Here is a 23,134-nt window from a genome sequence, read left to right on the forward strand (position 1 = left end):
GGGGGCCGGGAAAGGCCGCGACGTCCCAGGAGCAGGACCCCCCCAAGACGGGCACCCCCTCAGGGCGGGATCGGGACCGGGGGCGACACCCTGACAAATCGCGACACCGCTCGGACCGGGCCCCCTCAGCCCGGGGGCGGGACGGGGACCCCCGGGACCCCTCCGCGCCGCCGCCGCCGCCGCCCCGCGCCCACCTGCCTCCCGCAGGGAGCCGCGCATGTGGAGCGCACCATCGCGCCGCGGGGCGCGGGGGGGGCCGGCGGCCGGAGCGGGCATGTTTACACGGGGGCCGAGGGGGGCGGCATCGGCGCGGCCCCCCCCCCCCCCCCGACGCCGCGGCACAAATGGTCTCTTCCTCGCGCTCTATTTAATCCCCGCCGCTGCCGCACCGCCGGCTCCAGACCGGAGAGCAGCGCCGCGCCCGGTGCCGCCGCCTCTGCGCTGCGGCTCGGCTCGCCCCGGCCCCGCTCCTCTCGCCCCGGCCCCGCGGGCGCCCGCTGCCACCATGCTGCCCCCCACCCTCGGCCTCCTGCTGCTCCTCGCCTGCTTCGGCAGCGCCCGGGGAAACCTCTCCCGCGACGGTGAGTGGCGGCGCCGGTACCGGGCGAGTCCCTTCCCCCCCCCCCCCCCCCCATCATCACTCAGCCCGTCGCGGCGGGGACCGGCGGGACGCGCCCCTCCCTCTTGCTGCGGGGGAGGACCGGCGACGCGCGAGCGGCAGGTGCGGGGGGGCGGTGGCGCGCGGGGCCGCGCCGTTATGTGGGTCAGGCGCGGCGGGGCCCGACAGGTGCCGCCGCCCCGGCCCCGCCCCGGCCCTGCCCTCCCCTCGGGGCCCGCCCGCGCCGGCACCGGGCGGGGGCGGCCGGCGGGGCTCAAGGTCACGGCGGCGCCGGTGCTGCCCGCCGTGTCCCCCCATCGCCGCGCACCGCCCGGGGCGGGGCCGGGGCCGGGGCGGCGGAAGGTTCCAGACAGGGCCCGGCGGGCGGCGGCGGAGCCCGGCCCCTCCCGGCGCTGCCCGCGGCGGGGCCCGGCGGATGGAAACTCTCCTGTGGGGAGGAGCCCTCCCCCCCCCGCAGGAGTCGGTGGTGACGCCCGGGGGTGGAGGGGGAGGCGGGGGATGGAGCCCCCGGGGGGACGGCGGTGACCTCCCTGGGGTGGGGAGACCCTTCCCCGGCATGGGGCGGGTTCCCGGTTCTCCCCCGCAGAGCCAGGAGCACTCGGTGGGAGCTGCCCGGTCGGAGCCCCCCTCCCTGGGGTGGTGCGCCGCGGGGAAGGGCAGCTGCCCCCCCCACCCCCCACCCCCCGCTGCCGGGGTGTGTGGTGGCATCCCCGCATCGGGCCGGTGCTGGGGGTCTGCGTGCAGGGAGCGCGGGGCTGCGATGGAGCATCAGCCGTGGAGACAAAGGGTGTTTACCCACCGTACGCCGCGGCGGGCAGCGCGCTGTGGGGCGAGGCAGCGGCGATGAGGTGCTGCAAAGCCAATGTGATTTTTTTGGTACGGGCTCATCAGCGGCAGCACCGTGTTGTGTCCATAACCGTTCGACTGCGGCGTCCGTGCTGGATTGCCAGGGCTCGACGCTTAGGGCCTGCGATTCCTGCCGGGCTGCTGGCAGCTGCGTTTGCTGTGTCGGGAGTTGCTGGTGATGATAAAATTGCTGCTGCGTGTGTCTGGATGGGGAGCAGGTCGTGGGGAGATGCAGCAGCTGTCTGGGGCATGGGCTCTACCCCTGGTCTGCGCATCGTGTTTTGGGGGTTGTTGCGGAGGCTGATGGTGGGAGAGGGTCCAGTCGCCATCCGAGTCCCTGCCTGTGGCTCATCAGAAGCAGGGAGGTAATTTTGGCATGAGGACGTGGCCCTGGGATCAAGGGTCTTGTGGGCTGTTGTGGCGGAGGGAGTGTGGCCAGGGGGTGAGAGCCCTGAACCCCCTCCTGCCTGTGCTGGAGCAAGGATCAAGCCTCCCCCAGCAGGTGCCTCCCGGTGGCCCATCCCTTTGGTGGAGGAGGCCACTGTCACAGGCAGACTCACTGTAGGGGCTGGTGTGGGCTGGTGGCTGTGTTCCCATCCACGAATCCCAGGATTTATTCTGGTTATGGCCATGGTCCTCCCACAGGTGCCCGAAAGAGTCACTCAGGTGTGGGTGATGCTCAGTCCCACGGTGCAGGGATGTCCTGGCATCCCGCACGTGATGATGCTCAGCACGTGGGTCGCAGCCAGGCAGGAGGGGGTGGCCAAGCAGCCCAGCTTACCAGGGAGGGGTGGCCATCACCTGAAGTTGTGTGCAGTCCGAGGGCAGGATGCGGTCTGGATGATGACACTGCAAGATTTCTTCCAGGGCTGGCCGGCTGCTGTGGCCCAGCCCTGGCCATGAGCTGCCAGGCTCTTCATTGTCCAGCCTGGAAAGACAAATGGACCACCAAAAAGACTTTAGGAGCGGAGGAGATGGATGGTTGAAAGATGCTTGAAAAGAAGCTGCTGGCACGTCTTCGCTGTCACTGCCTTACCCTCATGCCCCTCAGCCATCAGCTCCCAGCGTGGCTTCTCCGGCTTGGAAGTCCCCTCTGCAGCACTCTTCCTGGGGCAGAGGTGGAGTAGCTGTCTCCTCTCCTCGAAGAAATGCTCCTCCGGTGTTCTGGATTTCAAAGCTACAACCATGGCAGAGCCCCTGGAAGCTGCCTGGGTGCTGGAAGCGCTGGTGCTTCACACCGAGGCTGTGTTTGTGCACTTGGCTGGTGTTGTGCTGCTGTCGGCAGATTTCTGAGTGTTTGGGCTGGATGCGTGGTTGTCCTTGCTGTGAGGATTATTCCCCCCATGGAGTTATTCCACTCCAGAGTTGTGTAACCCTTTTGTTTGAACAGTGCCCTACTGTTGTCCCATGGGAAGCCACAATATGCCAAAACCAGACTTCTTGGGGCTGTTTTTCCCTGTGCTCAGTAGCAACCTCATCCTGCTGTGGCACCAGCACTGTGGGCTCTGAGCATCCCTTGACGTGCAGCGCAAGGACCACCACCATCCTATGACACCAATGGGGGAGACTGGGCAGCCTCAGTGGCAGAGCAGGGAGCTGAGCTTAGGTCTTGCATCCGGTTATCTCCCACCATATCAGAGCTGCTGCACTCATTGTGTGTGTTTCTCTTCCTGGGGGAAGCTTTACTGTTGAGGGTCTTAGAGCTGGGTCTGCCTGACCGATTATAGATGCCACAGCAGGGGGACCAGGGCTGCTCCATCTCCTCCTGTAGATGCCAAAGCTGGTTAGGTGACTTGTGCCCGTGCCTCCCTGTAGGCTGAGGAGAGTCTGGAGACCATCGTGAGATGTCTGAAGCCAGGCAAAATGAGCTCCCTGCCTGGTGTTTGCTGAGAGATGGATTCAGGAGACTGTGCCCTTACTGGAAGGTGGCTTCATCTTTATGAAGCTGCTGGAGGTGTCTGCTTGGCCGGACCATGCAGGAGGAGCTTTCTCTGTCCCGGGGAAATGCCCTGTGCTTCCAGCCAGTGTCCTTTCTGTAAGAAGTCATCCGCCCTGCCTGCATGGGAACAGTGTCTCGCGGTAGGAGCATAGGGGTGGGAGAGAGGTTTGGACTCCCACGGGGCTTTTACCATCTCTAGCCTTAGAGCAGATGATGGCTGTAGTTCCTGTAGTCCTGTTCCCTCAGCTTTGGGGAGATGTCAGCACTGGTCCTGAGCCGGATTGCAGGGTGCTGTGTGCGACCTCCAGCCTGTAGCATCGGCCCCAGGCCCGCAGCAGGGGCGCTCTGGGGAGGGTGCCCTGGTGTGCAGAAGTGGGATGGTGGAAGCCCGGTAGTTGTCTGAAGCTAACATAATCCTTTGCTTGCTGCTCACGGCAGTGCTTTTACCCAACTAATGTGTGCAAATGCCCTGTTCTCGCATGTCATTAGGGCTTACCATATGCTACAAGTCTCTTTCTGTGCCAGCACAAGCCCTTGGCGCTAGAGTAGAGGAAGCGGTGACAACCCTGGTGAGGCGGTGGTGTGCAGGCATGAGAAGCGGGAGTGCGACCTATCTGCATCACTCGGTACCTGGATGGCCTGATTTTTTGGATGACTCTGATCAGCTGCCTGGGGCAAGTGAGCTGTTCTCGTGGCGGTGATGCAGCTGGGATCAGCGTGTCAGCCAGAGGAGAGCATCCCCCTGCGAGCAGCCAGGCAGAGGGAGCTGGATGGGGAGCGCGAAAGCCACCACTCAGCTGTCTGGCACAATGCGTTAGGCTCAACAGGCAATGCTGGATTTTAAGACAATACGTGGGATCAAGTGCCGCAGAGCTGCCCCGCCGCATACCCAGACGGTGAGGGGATGTGCTGGCACTGCTACCGTGGGACAGGAATTTTGCCGCTGTCCCGATAATGCCTCAGGTTTTGGCATGGTCTGCGATGCTGAGGCCAGGGTGTTTGCTGGGAGCGTGGCGACTTGGTGTGCTGGCCAGAGGAGGAATCACCAACAGACAGGTGTTGCTGCTGAACCACGAGTTGAGGGCCTCCCAAGTATGGGTACGATTCCTTCTCTGGAAGGAGATGGAGGGAAGCACCCTACTTGCCCAGGATTCCCTGCTTGTGAGGTCTCCGGCATGCTAGACGCTGCCTCTTCTCCCTCTGGCTGACGTTCTCGCCTCGCCAGGGGTGTTGGAATTGCTGGAGTAACTGGAGGCGTCTACATCTGGGTAGTCACCCTGGTGCTGGCACGGCCAGGCACTTAGCCAGATGGAGGAATCTGTGTTAAAGCTAACATTTTTGTTTGTTTTCACTAGGTTGGTTTTAACCTAGTTTTACCCGAATCCAGGGTGTCGTGTGACCATTCGGGTCCTTGCAGGAGAGGAGCAGCATGAGGGAGGATGTGGTGCAGGATGTGAAGACGTGTCCATGGTGCCTTTGCTGGTGGCAGCGCCAGTGCGGTGGTCTTGGAGCTTGGTGGGCTCTCCTTCCATGCTGCTGAGCTTATTCTGGGTCCCATGGTTTGCTGTTGTGTTAGAGCTGCTGCAGAGCGTGGTCTGCTTGTGCAGACACCTTCTGGGAAGTCCTCTGCTCCCTGTGCCAGCACTTGGCGTGGTACTGCCGATGCCCAGCCTTGTCTCCATCTGAACTGCTCTCCAGGTTCCTTTTACAGCCCAGGCAATGGCTTGGCCATGCAGGTCATCTGACGCTGTGTCTGCACAGATTGAATTGCCTCCTCATTGCTTGGCTCTTCAGTGACTCCATGGGACGTTGAAGGTGATGCCAGCGCTGTAACACCCACGTAGTCAGATGTATCTGATCCTCATCTTCTGAATTACTGGGTCAGCTCAGCTTGAACCATCTGGTCCAGTTCTTTTCCCCTCTGCTCTTGGCCAGGCACCTGCAGCTGTGAAGCAATGCAGCAGCAGAGCCTTCATCATGCGGTGATGGTGAGGTGTAAGCGGTCTCCCTGGTGCCTCAAATCTCCTGTCCACCTGCCGGAGCAGGTGGGGGATGAGGCTCTCCATCCTGCTGTCACCCAGGGCTGTATCAGCCCCTCTGCTGTGGCCAGTGCTGGGCTGTGCAGTCGCTGTGGCAGAGGGAGGGCCAGTAAAGCTGTGTTGTGTTTGGGCAGACCTGACATCAGAAACACTAACCCGGATGAGGCTACCTAAAATGAGCAGTCAATAACAGTGGAGGGAGGTGGAGAAGCAGAGATGTGCAACGAGGGCTGGGCGAGAATGTGCTTAACCATTCCGGTCACCTGCCTGGCGTCACGCTCTTGCATCCGCTGGGATGCAGGCTGAGGGCATAGGGACCGGTGTGCACGGGCAGGTGTCGGATGCTGCAGCTCCTGCTGCTCAGGGATTGTGGAGGCTCCCCAGTGTCACAGGGACATGTTGGAGGGCAGTGGTGCTTGCTGCGGAGCCGAACGGCGGCATCTTTCCAGGAGAGCCCCGAGTTTGCCTGTGGCTGTGGAGCAGCAGAGCTGTGAGCTTTCCCCTTGTTGCCACAGGGCCCTACTGAAGGGGACCTGCCCCTTCCTCAGGCGGTGCTCCAGGCAGTGCTTCATCTACAGACGCTCTTCCTCCACTTAAAACGCTTCAGATAGTATATTTGCTGGCGAGCCCAATGTGGGGCATTAGCTTTTCCAGACCACTGCTTTTGCTGCTACTCTCAGGCCATCATTTCCAGGCGAAGCCCATTCTGACGCTTGGTCTGAGGGGCCCGTGGAGCAGAGAGCAGCAGGCCACCCGCTGCGCAGGAGCTGCGCTCACTTTCTATGCCTGGAGACCAGCACAAGGCTGACTGTGCCAGAAGACAGGCTTGTTGGGACCCCATTGCCCCGTTGGGGGTTGGACTAGATGATCTCCAGAGGTGCCTTCCAACCCTGACCATTCTGTGACCTGGTTTCCAGAGGTGGGCTGTGTTTGGTGGTCTCCTTGCCGGCGCTGTGCCCAGGGCAGTAACTCCTTGTGCTCTGTTCTGCTGCTGTCAGGCTGGTGCTCTGCTCTCCTCCTGGTCTGACATGCAGTGGAAGCTGTGGAGGGACGGGCCCGGTGGTGCGGCGTGCTGCCGATGGTGCTCCTGCCGTGGCTGCGTGCGGCAGGGCTCTGCTCTTTGCTTGTCTGTAAACACCTTTAACCCCAAGCAGGTGAACACAGCAGCAGGTCAGTGTCATGACATTTTTCTGGGGGGACTCTGTTTTGCCTCTTCACATCTCGCCAGCTTTGGTTTTTTGCTTTTTTTTTGTCTCCCTGTGCTGCTGGGGACTTCATCTCCAAAAGGAACAGACCGCGCAACAGCGGAGGTGACCTGGTGGGCTACAGCTAAAGCTGAGACCGCTCTGCTCTCCCTGGGCATCCACTGCGATGTGGAGAGCCGCTGCTGCAGCTGGGCACAACACAGCATCCACGGCAGTGGACTGAACCTGTCTTTGGAAATTAGTCTTCCCCCCCCCCCATCTTTCTGGGAAGTCAGGAGGAGGTGGTGGTGTGTGGTGCATGTTGGCAGGCGTGCTGTCCCCTGGGAGGGGAGCAGAGCTGCCAGGGTCTCCCCGTTTCTTATGTCTGCTGTAAATATCCTCTTACAGAACCTTGTGTGTTTAATCCTCAGACAGTTGGGAGTGACAGTTTCTCATGCCAGCCTGGGCAGAGCTCCGCTGCGAGTGTTCAGAGGCCTGCGAAGCTGCAAGCAATGTACTAGGCCATCCGAAGCAGCCATTTCTGAGACACCTCGCTGGGCAGGCGGGAGATCCTTAAAACAGAACTGTCAAAGCAAAGAGCTCGTTCCCTTGGCAACAGTCATGTTGGAGATTGGCCTTAGGGAAGGAGCTAAAAAACATGCTCAAAAAAAGTAGTTATCAGCTGTTTGCTGTCAAACTGGAGGAGGGCCCAGGGAGAGGGGTCACCCTGCCCGGCTCCGCTCGCTGCTGCCCTGTGCCGGTGGGAGGCCCGAGATGGCAGGGTCTGAGTGAGCTTGCTGCTTGTCCTCGAGGGAATTAGTGCCCTTTTGGAGGGTCCCGGGAAAGCTCTGATGCTGGGGATAGCCGTCATGGTCCTTGGATAATTTGTGGTGGCCCAGAATGGGGCTTTTCCCCCTTGTCTCTGTCCGGCCTCCTCCAAGGACATGCTTGTACATGGCAGGCTCATGTGCGGTCTGGGCCTGAGCCGGGTGCTCGGCGCTCCTGGGCAGGTGGCAGCTTTGGCCTTTGGCCAGTGACTTGCAGGTCTGGGTGGCAACAGATCCTTTCGGCTGTGGGACTGCTGGTGGCCTCTGAGGGAGGCAATGGCTGTGCTTGGCACTGGGATTCCCTGACAATAACGCTGCCTTTTGCTGAGCTAATTGGCCACCAGACTGGTGTGAATGTGCAAACACGATGGAGCAGAGCTGCCAGCGGTGGCCTGCATTTGTGTGGCTGCCAAAGCTGCAGGCAGGCGCCGCTGCTGCCATCAGAGGGGTTCCCCAGCTCCCTCATCCCCCAACCAGTCCGTTCCTGTCCCAGCTCTCCGCAGGGGCTCCTCCGGCCCTGCGGCGACTGGAAGAGCGGCCCGTGTCTGGCGGGGACCAGGCTGTGTGCTTTGATAGGGTGGAAAGCAGCGTCCCACTGGTCCCAGAGGAGAGGCCGCTTCCCAGCTGTGCTCTGACACGTGGCGGCAGAGGAGAGCGTGCGGCATGGACATACCCAAAGGCATGCGGGAGGGACTCTCAGCTTGCTCCAAAAGTAGCCAGCCAGGGCTGGAGGAGGAGGAGGAGGACACCCTGTGATCCGAGACCTCCGGCAGCCCTTGTAACCAGCCTCTGTCTTCAGCTGCTTCTCTTTCTTGGCTGCTTCTGGCTGCTGATTGATTGCTAATTGCTGGCAGTGTTTCAGTTGCTTAACCCCACTCAGGAGTCACAGGGAGCCGTCGGCCTTTGCCGTACCCTCGGGCAGGGTCTGTCAGGGAGGTGACTGCATCCCCGCACCCTGGGGGAAGGACACAGCTCTGCGGTTTGCTGGCGGTGTGCAGGGCCGAGTGTCGGTGCCTCTTGGACCAGGACCTGCCGCTCTTGCCTGCAGAGGGCTCGGGGCTGCTGGAGAGCATCCACAGGGTCCTGGAGGCTGTGACCAAAGTCTCTAGTGGGGTCTCAGGAGAACCCCAACAAAAGCCCAGGGTTCAGAGCAGGCTGTCATGAGGAGCAAGGTCCTCTTGCTTTGCCCCTTCCCAGAGAAGGCTCATGTACATGTCTGCTTTCAGGGAAATAATACAGAACTTGATGTTTAGGGTGGGGAGTTGGGGTTTTTCACGTGGACCACACGTGAAGGCATGAAGCCCCTGCACTTGGCTGACTGATTCACTTTAAAGGAGTAAGCTCCCATCACGCTGGGAGCTTGGACAGCAGGTCCTCTTGTCTCTCCCCCCAGTAACCCCTGCATCTCACACCCCACATCACAAGCCCCTGAAGCAGAGGGCTTGGGTGTTGTGAAGCTGACTGTTGAAGAGTGGCATGTCACAGCATCCCTGTCTGAGACTCTGCTCTGATCTCGGATCTCTTAAGGGTTGTATGTTTTCCACTTCTGGTGAGCATTTGTGTTAATATGATGGTCTTTTGTCACCCTGAGATCAAATCCCTTGTTTGTGGGAAGGATGGGTCAGAGAAGTTGGCTGTTGTGGGCTAGAGGTACAAAGGCGGGAGCTGGCAGAGGGGCCAGAGGGAGGTTTTGGCACAAGAGCATGCAAATGATGGGAATCCTGGATGGATTTGTTCCTGTGAGAGTGAGGAAAACCTGGGAAACTTCCTGAAGCATCTGGATGCCGCATCCCTGTGGCTGTGCCGGGGAGAATCACTGCTCAGCCTGAGAGCGGGATACCCCCGCTTGCCGGGAGAGGAGCTGGGTGATGGCACTGGGAATGTCCCCACTTATAGTGCTTTCTTAGATCAGCCTGGCTCCTTGCATCCCTCCCACTACCTCCTTTTAGTCTGAGCCTGCTCCAGCCTGCAGCCTGCCTCTCCATCTGCTCCCTTCACCTCCTGCTGCCTGTGTCCTCCTCTGCCTTGCTCCTGCTTGTCCAGCACAGAGCCGTCCTGCCTTGCTGGCTGCCTCTTGGTGACTGCACTTGGTAAAGCCTTGCAGTCATGAGATGTCTAAATGCCGCAGGACTGGAAAAGGAGGTGGCCCTGGAGGTGTTGCAGGAGGGCCCCTTGCCCTGCGGCTCCCGGAGGGATGCGTCCTCTTGTCTGAGGGCCGGAGCGTGCGGTGAGGCTGGTGGAGGCACGCAGGGAAGAGGAGCATGGGGTGGCATTGAGCAGGTGCGCTGAAACAAGAACAGGTTTCCCCCTCTAACAAAATCTGGAGCGAGTCAGCTGCCGGTAAGGAGGAGCCTGGAAGTTGGGCTCTGGGTTTCCCAGACTGTGGATTCACACGCCGTACAAATCAGCTCGCGAGCAAGCTTGCACAGCAGATGTCTGCGCCTGCTTGGCCGCGTTTGCAATCCACCGCATTCAAAACTGCCACCTTGGCCGGGCCGTTCCGGTGTCACCGTGCGGGAAGGATGCCTGCGGCTGGAAACGGAGCTTTGCTGTTCATGGCTGCTGAGTGAATTATTAAAAATACAGTCCTCGGAGAGGAGATAACTCACCTTAGAAAATGTCTGTGCCAACAGAGATAAATTGGACCTTTACGATGAGGAAACTAGACTAAATAGAAAAGAATGAGGAAAGAGACAAGTGTTGTGTTTTTGGGCCATGCTGAGGACTGGAGGCATTTGAGGGATTCGCGCAGTGGGTGTTCTCCTTGGGGGCTCCTGCCCAAACAGAAATGATTTCACAGGCTGGAGGCTAGCTTAGAGGGGTGCGGGGTGGATGTGCCTGGCAGTGGCTGGGAGAGCATTCTGGCGATGCTGGCTCCTGCCTGCCTTGACCATGGTTGCCACTGGAAGTGCCTCCAGCTTTTAGCAGGCTTCTGCAAAGGCTCTGCCCTGCTGAGGTTGGTGTGGGCAGCAGGGCGTCCTCCAGACGTTCTGTGAGGGCTGCGGTGCCCTTCCCAGGCATCGCTGGCTGCTTCCCCGAGGGTGCTCCAGGTGAAACGGCCTCTGGAAGGCGGAAGGCATGCCATGGCATTCCATTGCAAAAGCCCCAAGAGATGTGGCGCTGCTGAGGATTCATGTGTCTGTGCCTGGGAACGTCCCGGGGATGGGAGCAGCAGAGCTGTGGACCTTTGAGAAGGTTCTGTGCTGGAAGGGGACACGCGTGCTGGCAGGTCCAGGGGCTGGGCTCCAGGAACCGTGAGAGACATGTACATCAATTTTTTTCTCCTTGCAAATACAAACGCAGCCCCCCTGCAAAAGTGCACAGGTTTAATTAATGGAATATAGATTTTTCTGGAGTGTGGTATGTCTCTAATTTCACTGTGCTGACTGGGCAGCAGCTCTTTGCCAAAAACAGGGCCCTGGCGAAGCTTTTGCTGTGGGGTGCCCGAAGTTGCTCTGCCTGTCCCCGGGTCTGAGGCAGTCACTGCCCGTGGCAGTTCTGGTCTTCTCCAGGAGAGTCCCATGGAGGGAGACCTGGGCCCTCTGCCCACCAGGAGACCGTGCTTTTGTCTTGCCATCTGCAAAATAACTCTTCACCCTGTTGCAGGATGATGGCAGGGGCCTGAGGTGGCCAGCAAGGCTTGGGTGGCCTCTGGGAGGTGCAGATCCGAGGCATATGCTTCTCTCTCCCCGAGAGCAGAGCTGTGAGCAGGGGAGGGTTGTTGGCCAAGCAGCCCTGGGGGTCCCAGGGGGTGTACGCCTGCTGGGCCCTGCGCCGTGTGGGGAAGGCTGGATTCAAGCGCTGCATGCTTCTCCTGCCTCGCTCATCCCTGCAGAGCAACGCTGGTGTCCCTGGGGCCGTGCACTCACCTCTGCTGCCCTGGTGGGAGAGCAGAAGCCATCTGCAGTGCAGCCCTGGCAGCATGGCCGGGGTGGCCCCAGCGGCTGCTTTGGCCATCGTGGTGTGGCAGAGGGGGGACGGTGCCAGCCTGGACTGTCAGGTGGCAGCAGCTCTGCACTGGCAGCAGTCGCTGGCATGGCCAGGGCAGATGCTTCCCTGAGTGCCCGGCACCTGTCCCCAGGCTCACAGGGACTGTCCAAACTGGCGTGCCAGGAACACCCAAAAGCTTTTTGCTGCAGCCAGTTTCTCCGAGCATCCTCGATCTGCTCGCCTTTGTGCCTCCGAGCCAGCAGAGCAGGATGCTGCCCAGGGCCCCCGGGGGGCCAGGACCCCTTTGTGACGGGTGCCTACTTTCTTGTAGCAGCACCTCTCGCCATGCTGTTGGAGGGCCATTGCAGTGTGAGCACGATGGCCTTAAGCATCCCTTCGCCTTCCTTGGGCACCCCCAAGATCTGACCAGAAGATTGCTCTAGGCTGTGCTGGGGCTGGAGCTGCTGGATTTGGGAGCAGTCATGGTGTGTAAGGCATCATAGAATGGTTTGGGTTGGAAGGAACCTTAGAAAATTGAGTTCCAACCCCCCTGCCCTGGGCAGGGATGCCTCCCCCCAGCCCAGGTTGCTCCCAGCCCTGTCCAACCCGGCCTTGAACCCCTCCAGGGATGGGGCAGCCACAGCTTCTCGGGGCACCCTGCGCCAGGGGCTCACCGCCCCATAGTGAAAAATTTATTCCTGATACTTGATCTAAATCTGCCCTTTTCCAGTTTGAAGCCATTATCCCTCATCTTATCACTATGTGCCCTTCTAAAAAGTCCCTCTCCAGCTTTCCTGTTAGGTGCCCTTGAGATACTGGAAGGCCACTATAAGGTCTCCCCAGACCCTTCTCTTCTCCAGATTCTTCCTTCTCAGTGTGCCGCTGCCCCCAGCAGCTTTGCCCCTCATGCCCCCCTGTGGGAGGGGAGGGTCTCACCAGTGAGAAGTGGTGGTGAAGCTGCAGAGGGACAGGGATCCCACAGGCTGTGCCTTGTTCCTCGCAGGCTGTGGCAGGAGTGGGTGAAGCTCCCCGTGGTGGGACTCGCTGCTCCTGGGGTCCTGCCGCCCCCTCCTCCCCCAGCCCCATGGCGGTAGCTCCCCCCTGTGGCTCTGCCCCTATTCTGTCAAGGGCCAGCAGGTTACAGCCGTGGCGGTTTTTAATTAAATCAAGCCGCACTGGCGCAGCGGCCCAGCCGTGCCCATCTGTTCCTCCAAGCTGTCAGGCGCGCGGCGCGGAAGCGAGCGAGTATCTAGGTCGTGCCAGAGGGTGCAGTGCGGCGGCCGGAGGGGCTGCGTCCCCCACCTCGCACGAGCCGTGGGCACACGCTGGCGGGCAGGAACGCTGGAGGCAGCTCTGCGGCTCTCGTGGAAGCGCAGTCTCCAGGGGATCGGGGACCTGTCTCGGTGGTCCCGTCTGTACAGCTGTGAGGGAGAAGGGAGGTCATCCACAAGGCTGAGCCGGAGCTGCCGTGGACCCGCGTGGTGCCCTGTGTGTCACACAGCGTGGAGGTATGGGTGGCATGGCCCCCTGCCCTGGGGGGAAACACCTTGCTAATATCTTAATGAGGCCAGTGGTGTGGCAGGTGATGGTAATTGTGTTAATTAAGAGATTGGGTCTGTTCTGAGTGGGTTTTAGACCCACTGTCCTCAATTGCATCCGAGTTGGAGTGGTTTGAGTTTGGACAAGAGTGGCTTGCAACAGCCTAATCCCCTAATTACCATAGTAGCAGGACAAAGGCATCGTTAACCAAATTAAAACAAGCTGACAGACAGATCTCCCTAGTCAGGAGGAGTGGATGGAGAGCTGTGGCCCCAATCCCTGGCTGAGCTGTGGACCCCGGCGAGTGACACGTCCCCCCCGGCTGGCTGGTGTGCGGGGAAGGTTTGATGTGAATGTCTGCAGGGGAGGAGATCTGAACCAGAGGCTCTTCAGCTGGTCGGACAGGAGCATAGCAATGGCCAAGGGCTGGCCCTCAAACCTAGGCAGGTGGAGAAGAGCAAAACTTCAATGGCAAGCATGAAACGCCAGCGTTAGTGATGGGGAGTTTCCTAGGGCTGGAGAGAGTGTCTTTACCCCGGGAATATTTTCAATCTAAATTTGATGCATCTCTGGTAATCTCTGGCTGCTGGGAATGGGCAGGGAGGGATTCGGACATTTTCCTGGCATTTAACGTGAGCCAAGCGGTCCCTGGGAAGCCTGGCAGCCTCATCCTCCTGTCCTCCTCCAAAACCTCTTCGCTCCTTCCTGCTCCCTGTGACAGCTTCGGGGCATTTGCAATGTGAGCAAAAGCAAATATTTCCCTTTGCCATTCTGAGTGGAAAATGGGGAAATTCAGCTGAAGCAGCTTCCATCCCTCTCCTTCCGATAACTGGAGCTTCTCCCAGGCAGTGAATATCATGCAGGAAAACAAGCCCATGGAATCAGGAGTGTGTGGCAGGCTGCGTGGGCACACGGGCAGAATCACCCAAGGCTTGGGGGTCCTGAGGCCGAGTCCCTGCCTAAATGCGAGTAACTTGGGCCAAGATAGAAGGTGACGCTTTGTGGAGCCCTGTGTCTAGCACATGAGCAAAGGGCAGATAGCAGCAGTGTCCGTGTTCCTCCCTCTTGTCCATGTGGCTGCCTGTGGACCCATCTGGGCAAGGAGGGTATGCAGCCCCCAAGCTGGGAGAGCCAGTGTCCCCCTTCTCCCTGTGCAGCTCAGCTCACTGGCACATCAGTTTTCCCAAAATAGCTGTCCTTGGGGCAGGCAGGGGGTTATCTGATCCTGTTGCTGCTCTTCTCTGCCCTTGGGCAGCTCAGCGGTATGGAGCCCTCCAAGGAGGCTGAAGGAAGCGAAGGACGATGTCTTAGCTGAGGAAATGCAGTCTGGGAAGGGACGTGCGCAGCCCAGGAGCAGCGTGAGCGAGAGAAAAATCCCCTTGAGGAATGACATGGAGAGTCGGCCACTGACTGCACCCTGCAAGCCACACTCGGTGGACCGTGGATGCTTTTGCTGGAGGCAGGGGTGGAGATGGCCGGTGGAGCATCCCGCTGTGTGGGGTGCTTGGCATGGAGGCACCATGGGTGCAACCGTGGCCTGCTGGCACTGCCAGGGCTGCGGAGCAGAGCTTGCTGCCTCCCCAGGTTCCTTCAGCCTGTTCTGGTGCCTGTGCCAGGCTCTCCTGCTGCCTCCTGGCGTACCCCTGCTCCTCCTGGATCCACTCGTGCCTGGCAGGCACCGGCTGCCCGTATCTTCCAGGAGCCATGCTCAGAGCCAGGCCTGACACCGATGTCTCTGTGCAGGTTGGCATGGAGCTACCGCATGGGGACAGCAGCGTGCCGGGAGCTCTGTCCCAGCGGATGCTGCAGGTTGGGGCAGCAGGATGGATCCTGCCCGCTGGTCTTTGCTCTGCAGCTGTAGTGGGGCCATTCCCTGCTGGGGAACGGGATCACAGTGGGAGATCTGGGCTGACGCACGCCCATGAGCAGGTGGCCCGTTGTCCCCAGGGTGTGCAGGACGGCTCCACTCTAAGCGTGCTGCCTGTGCCCTAGAAACCCCTTGTCCTTGGAGAGGGACATGCACCTACAAGCACGTGTGTGTGCGCACATCCCTGCTGTGCATCCCAAGGGGCTGTGCAGATGCTCCCGGATATGCACACACACATGCACATGGCATATACCCTTGCGCTGACCATCTCCCTGGGGCCAGCCAGACCTCAGGCAGCACCTGCTCCTCTCCCCCGTGCCCCTCCATGCTGCCACCGAGAGCAGCTGAGCCAGAGTGACCTCCTACCCCGGTCTGTGTAGCCCAGCTGTCCAGGGCTTGAGGTCCGCTGGAAAAAATGTTTGTCCCAAGCAAGCTGTATTCACCCTAGCACTGGAGCTCTACTTCTCCCAGGGGTTTTGGGGACACTGCTGTGTTCATCCCTCCCTTCCTTTGGTTGTTCAGTGATGCCTGCGCATACCTGGGGAGAGGCGATGCCCAGGGCCCAGCTAACCTTTCCTGTCTGTGTCCAGAGAGCCAGCCCACGACATCAGACGAGACCGTGGTGGCTGGTGGTACGGTGGTGCTCAAATGCCAGGTGGAGGATCCCGATGACTCCTCGCTGCAGTGGTCCAACCCTGCCCAGCAGACCCTCTACTTCGGGGAGAAGCGAGGTACGTGCGCAAGAACTGGGGATGGGAGAGGACTGCCTCGGGGAGAGGTGCCAGCTCCAGGACTGGAGCAATGGTGGGGCAGAGGGAAAGTGGTCCAGGGCCAGTGATGCCCCAGAGGGTGATGTTCCCACCTGCAGTGATGCTACTGGGCAAAATATGAGCTAGCATGGGGGTGTGGTGGAATTGAGCCTGTCACTTACCCTGTTGTCCCTTTTCCCTCAGCCCTGCGAGATAACAGGATCCAGCTGGAGAGGTCCACACCCAACGAGCTGACCATCAGCATCAGTGATGTGGTGCTGTCGGATGAGGGAGAATACACCTGCTCCATCTTCACTATGCCTGTGCGGACTGCAAAGGCCCTTGTCACCGTGCTGGGTAAGCCACTGGTGGCAGCCCCCCGACCTGCTCCCAGTCTCCTGCCTGCTACTGCCCTGCCTGCAAGATGCTGTCGTTCCTCTCTGCTACTCCCATATCCCTGCCCGTTAACTCATCCTTGCTGTTTATTGACATGTGTCTGCATGTGTGTCTGTCTCTGGGTGGCAGCACACACCCAGCTAATAGGCTGTTGTATTTCTTGCCTCCTCCTCTACCAGGAATCCCCCAGAAACCACAGATCTTCGGCCATGAGCAGCCCATTGATGAGGAGAAGATAGCCCGGCTGACCTGCCGGTCCTCTGGCAGCAAGCCTGCAGCCCAGCTCCGGTGGAAGAAGGGCAACAAGGATCTGAAGGGTGGGTGCCCAAGCAGTGTGGCTCTGCTCTGAGGGACTGGGGTGGCTTGGGAACACCATGGAGGAAGGTGAGGCACAAGCGGTTGCAGATATGCCTGCTGCTGGACCACAATGGCATCCTATGCTACTGCCAACAAAGGGATGGGGACAGGGTATCGGTCCCCTGCTCAATGCGCATGTCAGCCTCGTGCCCCTGCTGGGGTACTGTGTCCATCAGCTCTAATGGTCCCCTGTCCCCACAGATGAGGGCACTGAGGTGGTGGAGGACCCCAATGGAAAGACCTTCACCGTGAGCAGTCGGGTGGAGTTCCGCGTCACCAAGGAGGACAACGAAGCTGAAGTGACCTGCACCGTGGACCATGAGTCCCTGCAGAACTCTGAGAGGTCGACCACGCAGAAGCTGCAGGTCCACTGTATGTGGCGTGGGGGGATGGTGGGACAGGGCTGTGTAGGGGTGGGGGAGATGAAGAAGGCCTCGGCATCACCATAGTTGAGCAGACACCACAGATGGTCCTATATTTACATGTACGTACAGCCATCACACATAAAAGCTCCTCAGCCTGCATGCGCAGTGGTCCTGTCACACATAGGGGCACTCACTGCACAGTGACACTTCACCTGCGCGTGCACGCCCTTGGTTTTCCTTGCCTGTCCTTTTCCCCTGTGTCCCGCCTGTCCCCATCTCCCTGAGACTTTGTGCCATCCCCTGCTACCTGCCTGCACTATCCCATGTCCTGCTGGTCCCTATTGCCCTTGTCTTGCATGTCCCTTAGTGATGATACGGTGAGGGATATGGGAGCTGCACGCGCAGAGCTGGGGCCAAGGTAGGGTGCAGGGGGAGGGTTTTGGGGTGCCAGCAGACCCTTGCGCAGTGTGGGGCAGGGACAGGCGGTCACCCAACTGCGCCTCTCCTCTTTTTTTCAGACAAGCCGACAGCGAAGATCGAGCCGCATCCCCAGTACCCGCGGGAAGGCGAGAAGCTCCAGCTGCAGTGCGACGGGCAGGGCAACCCCATGTAAGGGCCCCCCTTGCCTTTCTCCTGCTCAGGCCCTGGCCATCTCATCCTCCCACTGCCAGGCTCCCAAACCCACCGTTTAGCCCTCCCCAGAGCTCAGGCAGGGCACTGCAGGTAGCACTGTGTGGGCTCAGGACCAGGCACTGGCCCTGCATCAATGCCAGTTAGGGCCGGGCACCCACAGAGAACGGGCAAAGCCCCTGCCTTCTCCCTGGGGCAGCAGAACTGTCCCGGCTCATCTCTAAATGGGGTATTTCCTTCCTGCTTAAGTACTCCCACACTTTCATTGTCCCCTCCACTGCCCGGCCGAGGACTCTGCTCTCCCCGAGCCCACCCCAGGTGCTGGGGAGGGCGGTGGTGCCTCACCACCATCCTGTTCCGCAGTCCCCAGGAGTTCCTATGGGAGAAGGAGGGCAGCGACGCACCCCTGCAGCTGAGCTCCGACAGCGTCCTCATCTTCCCCTTCCTCAACAAGAGCGACAGCGGCACCTACGTCTGCACAGCCACCAGCTCCATGGGCAGCGTTGTGGCCAAGTACAACCTCGATGTCAGCGGTAAGCAGGGGCCACAGGGCGCCCAGCATCACCCAGCTTCTCCCAGCAGCTGCTGGTTGGCACAGCCACCTTCATCCCATGAAGGGGAGGGTCTGGGGAGGGCTGTGGTGGGAGGGGGCTTTGTGGCACAGGACGGGTGCGCGCATGCAGCTGGGTCCTGGCATGATTGCTGGCAGAGCGCTGCATCCCCAGCTCCTCCAGCCCCCCCCATCCTTCCCTGCACTGTGCAGGGCTGCTGCCCGGGGTCAAGAAGGGCAGAGAGCAGTTTGGGGGCGTCGGGGCAGGGACATGGCACGGCCCAGGCTGAGCTCAGTCCCTGTTGCCTCCGGTGGGAGAGGGTGCAATGGGGGAACTGCAGGGGCTGCGTGCAGGATTGTGCTAGAGTCTCTGGGACAGGAGGAGAGGCTGGTGCTCCTGAGCCTGTTGCAGGCAGGGAGCCTCTGCGTGTCGCCGCCACAAGCCAAAGAGGATTTCCAGATGGCGCCAACCCTTCCAAACGACGAGGTGCCCTGGCAGCCCTGTCCCAGGCTTCTGGAGACGGGCCCTGTGCCTTTGCCCTGAGCCGCTGGAGCTGCAGGCTCGCATCGCGTCCTGTGTCCCCAGAGCATATCGCTACTTGACACCTGTCCTCATGTGGGAAGGGGCAGCACCAGCTGCCCCCCCCCGCACGGTGCCATCCCTTCGCTGCCTCCCCCTGCCCCAGATGTGCTCTGCCACCGTGTTCGCTGTCCGTGTGCCGTGCTGCATCCAAGCGCTGTGTGTCGCACGTGAGGCAGAGTTGTGTGCTGCGTGGGGCTGCGAGCGCTTCTCCAGCCCGTTCCTGGCTGGTGGCGGTGCTGCCGCGGTTCCTGTGCTCAGCCCCTTGCCCGGCATCTTTCCTGTGTTGGTAGAAGCCTGTTTCCCTGCGGTTTTGGCCATGGATTTGGGATTATTGTCCTCTTCTGCCAAATCTCTTGCCATCTCTCTCTTCTCTACCAGCCTTGGACTTTCCATCTTCCAGCACTCCTACCTGCTCCAGCTCTTCCCTTTCCCGTCCCCTTTCCCTCCCCTCCTGTTTTGGGCACTCTCAGTATCCTTCCCCTCCAACATGGCTGTGGGTAGAGGGAGCGCATGGCAGCAATGGCACTTGGGCCACCCTGTCCCCCCCTCCTGTGCTTGCCCAGGAGGAGCCCCTAAATGCCCAACCCCGTGCAGTCGTTCCTTTGTCACCCCTTGTGTCCCCCCTGGGTGTGGGGTCTGCCCAGGGAGGTGGTTCCTGAGCTGTGAGCACACAGCAGCACCCAGAGCCCTCCACACCCATCCAGGAGCAGAGCAGCCCCCAAGGTGCTCAGCACCCTTCCACAGGCTCGCACCAGTATCCGGGCTGCTCAATGCTATCCACAAGCACACGGCACCCAAAACACCAGTGTCCTTCACCCACTTGGTGTCACAGCCCCCGGCACAGGAGGTCCACATCTAGGCTTAGTTCCCCTTGTCAAATCCCCCCCCCCCCTCTTTTTCCCCAGAGCCGCTCGGGTCTCGGGCACCGTCGCTGGAGCAGCTGCCTTGCCCGGCGCAGCCCTCAAGCCTGCCTGCCGCAGTGGCCGTCTTGCTCGGCAGCGAGGGAGAGCGGGGACGGACCGGTCCCTGAGGGTGTGCAGAGGAAAGCGTAGGTGGCACCTCACGGTGGGTGACGATTTCCAGCCACTGCAGTCCCAGGGCTCCCAGGCAGGAGGGTCCCAGGGGAGAACCCTCATGGAGGGGAGGGGTGACCGGCAGTGCTGGCAGGGTACGAGGTGGGAGAAGATGTTCACAGTAGTGTGTCCCAGAGGACAGTGGCAGGAGAAGAGGAGTACGACCCGCGGCCAAGAAAGGGGTCATGGAAGGAGCCACTGAGAATGAGTTCCGTCAGGCTGGGGGGAGCCGGGGTCCCTTCCGATGGGCTCTGTCACACCTCACTGGCACCTCCCAGGGTTGATTTGTGTCCCTGTGTTTTTGTTGTCCTCCCCAGATCTTTCCCAGCTCCCCACCCCACACGTTCACTCCACTCCAGCCCCTCCGCCGGGCCCTTCCCAGCCCATCTCTCATGCTTCCATGGCCACCGCTTCATCCTTCACTCCAGCTCCCATCCAAGGTACCGTAAGCTCCTTTTCTGTCTTTTTATGGACCCACTGTTCCCCAGCCCGGCGGGAGAAGCTCCACAGGAGGATGGTGGCCCAGCCCTGGGCCAGGGACACCCTTGCCACGTCCCAGGTGCCCAGCCAGGCTCCAGTCCCTGTGCAGCTGCTTGTTGACGTGTGTGGACTCTGCAGCCCCCACCTCAGCGCTTTGGGGTGGTGGCACGCAACAGAAGGAGCCAAGGCCCCAGAAGCCCGGGCTGCATAACGGTCCTCTTCCTGGCAGGTTGTGGCTGCAGCTGCCTGTGAGCTGCAACCTGTGCCTTGTGTCCATGTGAGATGTCATCCCTCTGTCCTGTCACCTCCCTTGTTGTCTTTCCCACCTCGTCTTGTCCGAACGCCTCCTCTGGATGTTTCTATGGCTGTGCTCCCCCGAAGCTGATGGGGCAGAAAGAGAGTGGAGCAGAAGGAGGATTTGTCCCTGTGTACCAGGGCTGACACAGGATCCCAGCGCAGACTCCGCTACAAGATGTGGCTGACTTGGGACTGGCCTTGGGGTCCCACCTTCCTTGGGGTGCCGTCACCTCCTGGGGTGCAGCATGTGGCCGTGCCAGCCTGCACGCTAGTGTGGCACAGGGGAAGAGTGAGCCAATGTGCTCAGTTTCCCCTTGTGGGGCAAAGATCCCACCATGAAGGATGGGGCAATGGGGTCATCGCTGTGTCTGAAGGCAGAGGTACACCGAGCTGCACAGGGCATGTTGTCGGTGCTGCTCCCGGGGGCACATCGCAGGCAGTGGGGCACAGGGATGGGTTTCCCCATCAGCAGCTCTTCTCTGCTACTTTCATGCCCAGGAAGGGTGCCCAGCGCAGCCATCGGAGCTCTTCTCAGCTCACTTGCCCAGGAGCCAGCATTGATGGCTATTGCTTCCCCCTCCTTGCTTCCCCTGCTGCCTTCCCTTTTCTTGCTTCCGCCTCAACAGCTCTTATCTGCAGCAGGATCAAGCTGATGGCACCGAGCCGAGCAGGATTGGGCCCTCCACGGTGCCCACCTGCAGCCCTGAGTGGTCCATGGGACAGGCGGCAGCTCCTGCAGCACAGCAGGGTCTGCAGCATCTCTTCTCTCTTTTCTCTCCCTTTGCTGCCTGGGCAGATGCTAGCCCGGTGCCCTCGACCTCCAGCACGTACCATGCAGTGATCGGCGGGGTGGTTGCTGTCATTGTCTTCCTCCTGCTCAGTCTTCTCATCGTGTTGGGACACTACCTGATCAGACACAAAGGTACGGCATGGGTGAGCTGCACAGGGCAGGGGCACGGAGCCAAGATCCCTGTGTGGTGTCGGAGCTGGCAGCGCAGGGCGTGCTGCCCCTCGGTGGGTCTCCGGGAGCAAGGCTGTACCCCCGAAGCGAGCAGGCAGCGTGGGGAAGGGGTGAAGGGAGGCAGCCCCCTATCCTGCAGCCCTGCCCTATGTCTGGAGAAACCCAGTGCAGCCAACAGAGCCCTCCGGGGTTTGGGGGCTGCTGCCTACGTCCGTGCTGCTCCACCGACCGTGGCGTGGAGATGTCCCAGTGAGTCCTTGGAGCTGGGCAGCACCGGGCAGAGGCAGCCTACCCCATTTCTCCATCTCTCCTTCGTGGCTTGGTACCTACTGCCCTGGGACTGCCTGTGCCACTGTCCCCGTCTCTGCCTCACCACACCTCCTCCTTCTCCCTGCCGTCCTTGCCGTCCCCTGAGCCCTCCGCCTTCCTCTTCTTCCTTCCCCTCCACCACTTCCATCTCCCCATCCCTGGACTTTTCATCCGCCCAGCAGGTATGTGCATAAGACACGGGGAGACGGTCACATCCAGACATCGGCAAAACCCCGCAGAGGTGATGTGTGAGTAAGAGCCCCCCATCCCTGCCCTCCGAGCCCAGCAGAGCCTCTGCCCCATGCTGCACCAGCTCCAGGCGCAACCAGGAGCTGGAGCCTCCTCGCAGGTGGCAGTTTTGCAGAGAAACCCTCCAGTTTTCTGAGGGGGGACAGGGATGCAGGGAGGGGCAGATGGGGGGGAGGAGGAGATCTGCCTGGAATGCAGGTGAGGGCTGCTGCCTGGGGGGCGGGGGGGGGTGTGGGGGGGGATGGGGCAGCGGTTTCATCTTCTGGCTGGAGACCACCGTGTGAGCCTTGAGCAGCCTGGGAGAGGCTCCGTCTCCAGGCAGGGCTCATCCCAGGGAAACCAGTGACTTTTCCATTTCAGGGCAAACCCAAAGGACTTTCCTCTCACCTCTGCTTTCCAGCCAGCTCGTGGGCTCTGCCACCGGGGCCCCTCCAGGCAGCCCAGCCTCCCCCTGCTTGCATGGGAGCAGGGTGCCGGCAGGCCCCCCCCCTCGTGACACTGACCCCCTCTCCCCACCCAGGTACCTACCTGACCCACGAGGCCAAGGGGTCAGACGATGCCCCAGATGCCGACACGGCCATCATCAATGCAGAGGGCGGCCAAGCCAGTGGCGATGACAAGAAGGAGTATTTCATTTAGGGGTGTCGGAGAGCGTGAGAAATGGAGCCAGCAGACCCCGATGGAAACGGAAACCAGACCACAAACCCCACTCAACCCAACAGATTTTCTCTCGCGCCCAGCACGGGCAGATGGACGGACAGAGGGATGGCGGGACAGAGAGCAGAGAGCGACCGGCCTGAGACATGATGCTTCTTCTTGAACTTGTACAAAACGTTATTACTACGAACAGCGAAAGCCCCGGCCCCGTTTGCTTGCTTGCACCTCCATCCCTGCGACCGGCGCTCGCGCAAAACACAGACCAACCAGTGAGTGAGCGACTTTCCTTCTTCCTTTGGACCTTTGCTTTGGTTTTGTGGCTGCTCTTTGCTTTGGGCCCTTGGTTGGGATGTTGGGCTGGGGTCAGTGTAGCTCTTTCCTTTATTTCTCTCCATTTTGGTTTCTTTGACATCCAAGGATAAAATCAGCTCCAGGTTCTGGTGCAAGCTCGGGGCAGCTGGGAGGCCCCTCTGTCACAAACGCTCGCCCCATGCCTCCCACCAAGAGCTGGGACCCACGTTCCCATTGCTCCCCCCAGCCTTGGCTGCTGTGCGATGGCCCCAGCCCCAGCTGGGGTGGTGACCGTGGCCAGTGGGACAGGAGCAGGACACCAATGGGCAGCGTCTCTGCCCCCGAGGTCTTGGCATGTGGCTGGGGTTGAGCAGGGGTGGACCCCGGCCCCAGCCCT

The 23,134-nt window shown here is 60.7% G+C and overlaps 1 protein-coding gene across 1 annotated transcript; it reads left to right on the top strand.

The window, feature by feature from the left end:
* Positions 1-505: 505 nt before the first annotated feature.
* Positions 506-22,557, top strand: LOC309682007 (cell adhesion molecule 3-like; the record flags this gene model as incomplete). Its single annotated transcript, XM_082496019.1, has 11 exons — positions 506-581; positions 15,381-15,521; positions 15,744-15,896; positions 16,115-16,252; positions 16,494-16,664; positions 17,176-17,266; positions 17,651-17,820; positions 19,811-19,933; positions 21,067-21,192; positions 21,723-21,788; positions 22,310-22,557. 11 exons carry the CDS (start codon positions 506-508, stop codon positions 22,426-22,428), a joined length of 1,374 nt encoding a protein of 457 aa, XP_082352145.1. The 3' UTR covers positions 22,429-22,557.
* Positions 22,558-23,134: the final 577 nt, after the last annotated feature.

This window comes from Vanellus vanellus, assembly GCF_965231255.1.
Source record: "Vanellus vanellus genome assembly, chromosome: 27".
Classification (NCBI taxonomy): Eukaryota; Metazoa; Chordata; class Aves; order Charadriiformes; family Charadriidae; genus Vanellus; species Vanellus vanellus.